The 10011-nt window shown below is 51.2% G+C and overlaps 1 protein-coding gene across 1 annotated transcript; it reads right to left on the minus strand.

The window, feature by feature from the left end:
- Nucleotides 1-4496: 4496 nt before the first annotated feature.
- BATF3 (basic leucine zipper ATF-like transcription factor 3) lies at nt 4497-8200 on the minus strand. The gene is made up of 3 exons (XM_054168821.1): nt 7916-8200; nt 7182-7286; nt 4497-4824 (listed from the first exon to the last, which is right to left on the minus strand). Exons 1-3 carry the CDS (start codon nt 8198-8200, stop codon nt 4639-4641), a joined length of 576 nt encoding a protein of 191 aa, XP_054024796.1. The 3' UTR covers nt 4497-4638.
- Nucleotides 8201-10011: the final 1811 nt, after the last annotated feature.

A 10011-nucleotide genomic window follows, 5' to 3' on the forward strand; every position in this document is an offset into this window, starting at 1 on the left:
CTGCTGCAAAGGAGAGGTTTGGGTTTGAAATAGAACTTTCTGTTGCTTCCTTAACGAATGAGCCTTTTCCTTTCTGTTCTCCTTTCTGGTTCCCTATTCATGTAACAATGATCCCAGGCTCCAGAACATACTTTCAGTTTTGAAACCCTCTGTAAATCAATATTGTTATGAACAGCTACTCCACAGAGTGCAATCAAGTCTGTATGTGCATCATTTGCTTAGGGATACATCAGCCTGTGCTTTAACAGTTCATTTTCCCTTTCAGCCCATGCTTCAGCCACGACACTAGTTCTACAAATAGATCAAAATCTTGTATTTATTTGGCTTAGGGTACTCCTTTTGCTTACTTCTTCTACTTGAGGTCCCCAGCTTCCTTTGAACATTACTCATTTGTGAGAGATGGCTTTTGCTGTTAAACAGAAAAATGATGCACAAGGCTCTGTGGGAAAAGTGCTGGGGAAAACAGTGATGCAATAGGTGCAGGAGGAAGCAGCAGCCCAGGCCCCAGAGAGTTCAAACCCTGCTTTTACTAAGAGAGTTGATGACAGGCTGAACCTACACTCTGCAGTTATGGGAAGGAACTGGTGGCAGTGAGTGCCTCTGCAGGGCTCCCAGCCCTTCCAAGGAATAGAATCATAGAATCAATAAGGTTGGAAGAGACCTCAAAGATCATCAAGTCCAACCTGTCACCCAACACCTCATGACTAACTAAACCATGGCACCAAGTGCCACGTCCATTCCCTTCTTGAACACCTCCAGGGATGGTGACTCCACCACCTCCCTGGGCAGCACATTCCAAAGGCTAACAACTCTCTAATAGCAGCATGACCCTGGATGTGGGTTGTGCTCTTGCCAGTAGACAACATTGTTGTGAATCCAGCTATCTGCACAGACATTATACAGCTAATAAACCAATACATTCCAATGCAGTCTAAAGCTTGCATTGCAGAACAAGCAGAGTGCTTACTAATTAAAAGTGTACCATAGATCTTGGACTCCTGAACGATAAGCTGGAGCCTATTTCTAGACAGGTGTCTAGAAGAACAAATGTGTAAGAAGGAGGATTTTACACAGAGAACTAACTGACTTCTTTTAGAAGTACCTGTGGGACAAAATCTGTAGGAGGGTTCTGCTGGGAGGGAGTGTCTTGAACGAGGTGGTTGACCTTTCCTTCCAATTCTGAGGGTCTGCAGGGCTCTGTAGGAGAGGCTATGCTTTCACACCAGCCTTGACCTCAATTAGCTACTTTCCATTCCCAGCCTCAGCTCAGCTGCACATACTCTCACATTCCCTCCCTCCTAAAAGCTATGATGGGTTTTCCCATAGTGAATTTCCACTTTTCCATTACACCTTCACTCAGTCTGAATTACACAGTGGCATCCAGAGACTGAAGGAATGTGGGTGGCTGGGTTAAGGTGCTTAAGAAAGCTTCCTTTCTTAATTGTGACACATATACATAGAATACATATACATAGAATAAACCAGGTTGGAAGAGACCTTCAAGATCATCGCGTCCAACCCATTAACCAATCCAACACCACCTAAACAACTAACCCACGGCACCAAGCACCCCATCAAGTCTCCTCCTGAACACCTCCAATGATGGTGACTCCACCACCTCCCCAGGCAGCCCATTCCAATGGGCAATCACTCAAGGATGGCATCCAAAAAGCATAATGTGAAGTGTCTTGAAACTTTCATTTTCCTTGGCAGGGACTGAACCAGGTTTTCATTGCAGAATGACTCAGTTCTCGCAGATCCGCAAGAGACTTTGAAGACTGCCTTTAGGCTGGAGATAGCTTCTGCAAGTGCTGGAAACTCTCTTGGGGACAACAATTATTAATGAAGCCATTCAAGCTAACACCTGTTATCTTGAGTTTTTAGCCTGAGAGAGAGCGAGCCCTTTACAAGGCAGAACTGACTAGCTGATTTCCCCAAATCTATCTTAAGAAAGAAAAGAGAAGAAAAGAGAAAAGAAAAGAAAAGAAAAGAAAAGAGAAAAGAAAAGAAAAGAAAAGAAAAGAAAAGAAAAGAAAAGAAAAGAAAAGAAAAGAAAAGAAAAGAAAAGAAAAGGAGAGAAGAGGAGAGAAGAGAAGAGAAGAGAAGACAAGAGAAGACAAGAGAAGAGAAAAGAGAAGAGAAGAGAAGAAGAGAAGAGAAGAGAAAAGAAAAGAAAAGAAAAGAGAAAAAAGAAAAGAAAAGAAAAGAAAAGAAAAGAAAAGAAAAGAAAAGAAAAGAAAAGAAAAGAAAAGAAAAGAAAAGAAAAGAAAAGAAAAGAAAAGAAAAGAAAAGAGAAAAAAAAAGAAAAGAGGGGAGAGGTTCGGAGAGGAGAGGAGAGGTTCGGAGAGGAGAGGAGAGGTTCGGAGAGGAGAGGAGAGGTTCGGAGAGGAGAGGAGAGGAGAGGTTAGGAGAGGAGAGGAGAGGAGAGGTTCGGGGAGGGGAGGAGAGGAGAGGAGAGGAGAGGAGAGGAGAGGAGAGGAGAGGAGAGGAGAGGAGAGGAGAGGAGAGGAGAGGAGAGGAGAGGAGAGGAGAGGAGAGGAGAGGAGAGGAGAGGAGAGGAGAGGAGAGGAGAGGAGAGGAGAGGAGAGGAGAGGAGAGGAGAGGAGAGGAGAGGAGAGGAGAGGAGAGGAGAGGAGAGGAGAGGAGAGGAGAGGAGAGGAGAGGAGAGGAGAGGAGAGGAGAGGAGAGGAGAGGAGAGGGGAGGGGAGGGGAGGGGAGGGGAGGGGAGGGGAGGGGAGGGGAGGGGAGGGGAGGGGAGGGGAGGGGAGGGGAGAGGGGAGGGGAGGGGAGGGGAAGGGAGGGGAGGGGAAGGGAGGGGAGGGGAGAGGTTTGGAGAGGAGAGGAGAGGTTTGGGGAGGGGAGGGGAGGGGAGGGGAGGGGAGGGGAGGGGAGGGGAGGGGAGGGGAAGAAAACACTTGTAAAACTTTCAGATTACATTCTGCTGACAAATGCTATGATCCTAGTGAGGGGAGAAATTAATCCTATGAAAATAAATCCAAATACTGAAGTGAGAGAGTTGGCAAAGGGGTGGAGCTTTCTTATCATCCAACGGTGCCCTCTGAGTGGGAAAAACATGCTTTGCTGGATCCCAGGCTACAGCATTCACATTTCTAGAGCTCAACACTCCCTAATAATCTTCAGGGAAAAAAAAGGCAAACAAACTTTCTGTGTATTTCTAAACAGCATTGTCATAATTCTTCCTTTTGTTTAAAAGGGGGAAAAAAAAGGGTTGAAGAAAACATCATGTTTTCCTTGAAGCAGTTATCAAACAGCGTGGATGTAGAACAAAATGCTCAGCTAAACTTGATTTGTTCCATCCACAGACAATAATTTGCCAGCAGCAATATGCAAGATGAAGGAAAGTGTATTTGTCCAGCTCCAGTGGATGCTTCTTAAAACAAAGAGTAGAACCAGCAGACTCTGCTTTGCTTTTCTTCCACGCAGAGCAGACAGTCATCATTAGAAACTGACCAAGCCACCTTTTAGGATATAAAAGACTCCAAGAACTAAGGTCAGCAGGGCTGGTGATTTGGGTTATTAATGGGTAGACTCATTTGTTACACACACCTCAAAAGAAGAACCAATGAGGAGGGGATAAGCAAATAATAAATGAACTGACAGGAAGATTAGCATTAGACATTGGGTGTGACCAGTCAAGAAAAAGTAGAGCTGTATAAAGGCATTGATTATTGTGTCCAGTTCTGGGCTCCTCAATTTAAGAAGGACATTGAGAGACTTGAGCATGTCCAGAGAAGGGCAACGAGGCTGGGGAGAGGCCTTGAGCACAGCCCTGTGAGGAGAGGCTGAGGGAGCTGGGGTTGCTTAGCCTGCAGAAGAAGAGGCTCGGGGGAGGCCTTATTGCTCTCTACAACTCCCTGAAGGGAGGCTGTAGCCAGGAGGGGGTTGGTCTCTTCTCCCAGGCAACCAGCACCAGAACAAGAGGACACAGTCTCAAGCATTGCCAGGGGAAGTTTAGGCTTGAGCTGAGGAGAAAGTTCTTCACAGAGAGAGTTGTTAGCCATTGGAATGGGCTGCCCAGGGAGGTGGTGGAGTCACCATCCCTGGAGGTGTTCAAGAGGGGATTGGATGTGGCACTTGGTGCCATGGTTTAGTAGTCATGAGGTGTTGGGTGACAGGTTGGACTTGGTGATCTTTGAGGTCTTTTCCAACCTTATTGATTCTATGAAGACTGTGAAGAACATCACAAAGATGGGACATCACTTTTATTAACCAAAACTGCTTAGGAAAAAACCAAAAAACCCACCAGAGCAGCCAGAGCATGGTATATATGGATGACAACTGACAAAGGGCTACTGACAGAGGATGTGTGGGAGAAAGTAATCCCAGCCCAAGGTCAGTATTCCATCGTGCAGTGGGGGGCTGTGATGCACTCTGACATTGCTGGCTGAAAAACCATGGCTCAAAGATTCTACCAAGCACAAAGCTGCAGTTTGAGGGTTTCTTTCTATCATGCTGGTGTCTTCCTGAGGTTTAGAACACTTCAACATGGAGAGCAGCTGCATGGTCAAGTCCAACGCTCTTTGATGGAAGACCTGCACCATAAGTGGGCAGTTCTTCAGACATTCCTTGCTAATGGCACTTTCACACATCCCGTTTAAAGGCTATAGAGGAGAGGTCTCATCTTGGCAGGCAGCTGGTGAGTGCATCGGGCCTTGGTATGGTCACAAAGTTCATGGTGCAGTGCAATAGTGGACAGATCTTTTCATGATCCTTCAACACTTCACTCAAGTGCTTCATTTCATCTGTTAGCTTTCCAATTTCCCTTTTCAGGGAGGTATTTTCTTGCTCAAGACACTCATACTCCTGGAAGAAATAAAAACCCAAACATTCCTTTCAGTGCTTCCACCCTGAGTATATTCATGCAACTGTAGAAAAGCTGTGTGGTTTCTTACTACAGTGTGCAAAATGATAAGGAAAGGCAAATATAGCCTGAGTGCTGGAACAGGGCAAGTGATTTACAACCTGTGCCCTGCCCACACCCTAATTCCTTTCATGACTCTGAGGACCAGGAGGTGCTGTTGGTCCTCAAGGGTCCCCCAGCAGCCCAGGGCTGCAGGTATGGATGGCTGAGTCCCTGTGGTGGCCTCTTCCAGTCCTGTGCTGCCTCTGCTGGGAAGAGCTGAGCAGGGCAGCTCTGCAATGTCAGAGCAGAGAAAATGAAAGCACCAACTGCAGGTAGGTGCTGGGAAAACCCAGTGCCTGGCATTGCCGGGAAGGAAAGGGCAGTCCCTGCCCGGGGCCACTGGAGAGAAAGGCCACTTAGCCAGGTGCTGGCTGAGATGCACACTTAGCACAATGCATCCAGTGCCAGCCACTCTCCTCCAAGCTGGTTGGGGCTTGGAGCAACCTGCTCAGATGTTTGGAAGGAAGAGAAGGAGAGGAGCATTATGCCAGCTTGTTCCCAGCCCCTTTGTGACCGGGTGGCTTGACCACTGCCTTGGTTATCTCTGACCTGGGCTGCTTTTGAGCTAAGGCTTCTCTGACAGTGAATAAGCTGCTATTAACTGAGGGGGATTTTGAGCTGTTCTGCAGTGATGGATGTGAGACTTGCATGTCATGCTTTTTAACTTCATGCCTCCAGTGTCCCTGCTCTCACGCCTTCTCATCCCAAAGAGAGGAGACCTAGAGGTTCAGAGCAAGCTCATGGAAAACCTGCAGGTGTCTGCACCTTGCTGCTGGCCTATGGCTCAACACTCTCTCACTCAATCTCACCTCCTTGGAAAAGCTTCAGAGCAAACTTGAAAGCCTACACATACCTTAAAAGGCCTCCTTACCAGTCAGAAGGGAGAAGCTCACATGCAATGCTCCTCTGGGCAGCCTGGCACTGCCTTTTCTGCTCTTTATGTAGATATTTGTATCCCCTTGGCCTCTCTCTTCTGTCACCCTCCACCTCTCACACACAGAGTAAAACAGGCATGGTCCTCCTAACACATCACAGCAGCTCCAGCCAGAAAAGTTGTCCATCCCTGACTCTGGCTTTGCTCACCTCTGTTGCCTCAAACCCTATGATGCTGAGTTTTGGAGTAAGTTGATGATCCATTTTCAGGGGTGAAACTACCAAATTGTTCTTCCTAAGAATTAATTCCTATTCAACCAGATGTGCTTGACCTTGGAGAAATCTGTGTGCCCAGCATGAAGATGCTCAGCATGAGGTAGCTCAGGAGGAACATCAGAGGATCTACAGGATGGCACAGGGCCCAGAAATTATTTCACAAAAGCCAGAGGTTACCCTTTTCCAGAAGTACCCTGCACCTGGCTTTCCCAGACCCTGACTCGGAGGAGATGGAAAATCCAAGATCAAAACTCCCCACACTGTCCCTCTTGGCCTCTGCTGAGTGTTAGCAGATCCTTCCACACTGAGAAAGATACGAGTCTGTGCTGAACCTCCAGAGCTGAACAACTGACTCAGCCACAATTGCAGCAGCAGAACTAACACAGCTGGGGCTACAGTAAAACCAGTCTGTGTGAGGTAACCTCCAAAACCAGAGAAAGGGGATTCCTGTGCTCCAGTGTTTGCACTGGGAACACAAGAAAACTACACCACATTGCAATGTTGCGAAGTATTCAGAGTTACTGGAAGAATCAGTTACTTCTGTGGGTTTTTTGAAACACCCACTGTGAATTATCAGAGCACACAAGTACACCAAGCTCTCATGCTTTGAGGTTTTGAAGTTCCTAAGAAGCCTTTTCAGCTGGGCACTTCTGTCTCACACGAACTGACTTAAGGCAGCACTGCCACAAAGCAGCATGGTCCCTTCCTCCTCCATTGCCTTCTCCACTGTAAGCCTGTAAAGACTCTGCCATAGCAAAAGTGACAAGCTTAACACTAATCCAGACTGAAATGGGTTTGTTTTAGCCCAGAGGAACCCTGTGATCCAGTTTACTGGGTAGTCAGGGAGGGTGAGGCAAGGGCAGGACCACATGTCTGTCTCCCTGACAGTGTCACCGATAGCAGAGCTGCACTGTCCAACATGAGCATTGGTGTCCTAAAGCTCCCAACCACACACCCCACAGCATGCCTGTCTCTGCCACATACCCATGGCTCTCTGAGCTGAATTAGTGTGAAGACAGGCCCATGCCTGCTTAAGAAGTCCCAATTATTGTAAAGTCCTGAGCTCAATACCCAAGCTGTGCCTGCAAAACATCAAGTACCCATTCACCTCGTGAAGTTTATCTGCTTTCTGAGTTTGCTTCTTCCGGCTCCTCTGGGCAGCGACTCGATTTTTTTCTCTCCTTCTTACCTTCCTGTCATCTTCTTCGTGACTCTGGAAGACATAAGCCAGAAGCACTTTGCTAGATTTTAAGGTGCACAGGGAGACGCTCAAAGTCAGGTGTGCAACTGTTTTGAGAACGAGCACGCTGTCCCAATGCCACAGCACCTACCCTCAGGCCGCCCACCGACTGCACAGTGACTGCACAGGGCAGCGCAACCTCCGGCCCCATGGCACAGACGGGACCCGAGGCGAAGGGCTGGAAGCCGGCCAGAATGCCTGAGGGATGCTGCAGAGCCCCTCAGACACCTGCTCCACTGCTAACGGGGGAGCCTGCGCACCCCTCACCCCCGGCGGAGATCTGCGCTCCCGCGCTGCGTTTGACACCTGCCTGGCCCAGCACGGACGCGAAGGCAGAGGTGCGGGCAGCTGGTGGAGCAGCCCCTCTCCGCTCCCGGCGCTTCTTGGGGCTGCCTGAAGCGTGGGAAAAACCGCTGACCGCGCCATATGCCGGCGGCAGAGAACTCTCCCCCACCGCCGACGGTTCCTCTGCTTCCCCCAGAACGGAAGGGCCGATGCCTGACTGGGGTGGGCGGACATCCCGGACACGGCGCTGCTCGGCGTGACTCAGTCCCACGTGCCCGCCCGCCTACAGCCCCGAGCCCCTCCGAACCTTCTCCTACCTGCTGGCTACCCTCTGCCGCCGCGGTCCGAGGCAGTGCGCTATCCCCCCCCCCCGCCGCCGCCGCCGCCGCCGGGACGGCGACGGACATTCCGCCGGCTGCGGAGCCGCGCTCGGCGCTGCTGGGCTCCCCCAGCCCGCCGGGGCTGGCAGGGGAGGGCGGGTCGGGGCGAGGCGAGGAAGCTGGACGCACCGCCCCGGGCCGCCCCGGCACCTGGAGCCCCCCGGCCCGGGGGCGGAGCCGCCGCGCGCGCCGCCCCGCCCCGGGACACCTCGCCGTCCGCATGGCTGTCACGTGGCTCCCGGCGGCAGCCGCGCCCGGAGAGCCGGGAGCCCCGGGACCGCCTGGAATGCCCCATCTCCGCCATCCCGGCCCTGAGCACACCCCACGCAGGCAAGCGTGCCTGTCCCCCGGGACCGCGGGGTCCGCTCAGCTCCAGGAGCTGGCGGAGCGGCCGCGTCCTCGGGACTTGGCGCTGCCGGACTGGAGCTGTCTGAAAATCCCCAGAGAGCCCCAGTCTCGGGGGCTAGCTGGGCCCGGCACCCCTCTGGGTTTTCGTTTCCAGAAATATCCACGCCGCCGTTTCTCTTCGCAGTTCCCCCACTGTGGCATGGCGGGGGAGGGCCGGGGTGTCCCCGGGAGCCGGCGCTGCCCTCCTCCCGCGGAGCCCCCCGCCACTGCTCACCCCAGGCCGCTCCTTCCCGCCCCGCGGCTGTGGCATCGGCTCTCGGGAGCGGCGTGACTGCCAGCGCAGTGACAGCCAGGGCTCACGGGCTGAGGACGCGCTGGGATAAACCGATTTTCACTTTCGCTACTCGCCCTGTTCCTTTAAATAACAAGGAAATGCCACCGGCTTCTTGTAAAGCCGACACCAGAAAAGGGCTGCTGGGGACAGCTGCTGCAGACACAATTCCCTCCGTGGGACCGTTCCATTGAGAGAATTCTCTTCTGACTGAACAGCTTTTCTTCACCCCTCCAAATATTTCCCTTACACTTTGGATGACCCATTCTCCTGGCCCTCTGCTCTTAGGCAGGAGAGGGGTTTGGCACGGACAAGTACTTCAACAACACCCTTGCTCTGCACATGGATGGATCTGTTTATGGTACCTGATGTGCACTCCTGGCAAAGCTCAACTCACAGGGGCAAGCACATGGCCATGTGAGGAGGGTTGAGTGCACGCCAGCTGCAGGACTGTCACTTACAAAGCCCTATGTATCTTCATAAATTGGATACTTCCCTATTTTTCTGGCTTCCACCAGAAGCTTGAATCACCCAGCTTAGAAGAAGATGAGGTTACAAAGTTTGCAAACTGAGTCAATATAGACTATCCTTTCAGGAAGATCTTGCAGTTCATGCTGCAAGAGAAAACCGCAGGGCCCAGGAGTCCAAAAGTCAAACCGAAGTGTGTGCTCTGCCACAGGTTTCCAGGTAGGCTCTGGGACCATCAGCATTACTGACAATCCTGAGCAGGTTCCACCTCAAAGCAGCTTGTGTCTCCATCTTCCAGTGTACTCACATCTTTGCTTTTGCACTTTCTCACAGCTTCTCCAACCTGAGAACTGAGTACCTGTGAGTCTTCCTCACCTTAATGGCCACGGGGACCCACGACTCAGGTGGGCACTCTTGCCAAAGTGCCCTGACCTCACTTGCATCCCCAGATTGTGCTGGGTTTCCCAAGCATCTCACAGGATGTTGCTAGCCCCCCTCGATTTCTTTAAAGGTAGTCCTGCTTCTCCTTTCCTCTGCCATCCAGCCTGCCAACACCAGGATGCTCTACCAAAGGCGTGCTCACGGAGCTGGCAGAAGGTGTGTGTTCATAGTATCATAGAATGGTCTAGGTTGGAAAGGACCTCCAAAGGTCTAACCTCTAGTCCAAGCCCCTCTGCAGTAAGCAGGGGCATCCTCAACTAGACCAGGTTGCCCAGAGCCCAGTTCAGTGCTGTTCTTCACCTGAGGGGATTCAAACCACTCTGTCCTGAAAGGCAGCCCTAGCTACCAGGCAGTGAGCAATGAGGGGGTGAACTGCTTTCAATTGCTCCTTTGAAACAGTCCAAGCTGTCCAGTTAACTGCAGCTCATGCAGTCAAAAAGAGCAA

The sequence above is a fragment of the Dryobates pubescens genome, chromosome 2 (genome assembly GCF_014839835.1).
Source record: "Dryobates pubescens isolate bDryPub1 chromosome 2, bDryPub1.pri, whole genome shotgun sequence".
In the NCBI taxonomy this organism is placed as follows: domain Eukaryota; kingdom Metazoa; phylum Chordata; class Aves; order Piciformes; family Picidae; genus Dryobates; species Dryobates pubescens.

Bases quoted from the DNA above. Each gene is read 5' to 3' on its own strand.
- BATF3 (XM_054168821.1), bottom strand. From the start codon at position 8,200: ATGCGGACGGCGAGGTGTCCCGGGGCGGGGCGGCGCGCGCGGCGGCTC. The intron at 7,287-7,915 runs GTAGGAGAAGGT...TATGTCTTCCAG, and splicing joins CGGCAGAGGGTAGCCAGCAG to AGTCACGAAGAAGATGACAG. The intron at 4,825-7,181 runs GTGAATGGGTAC...TATTTCTTCCAG, and splicing joins AAGCAGATAAACTTCACGAG to GAGTATGAGTGTCTTGAGCA.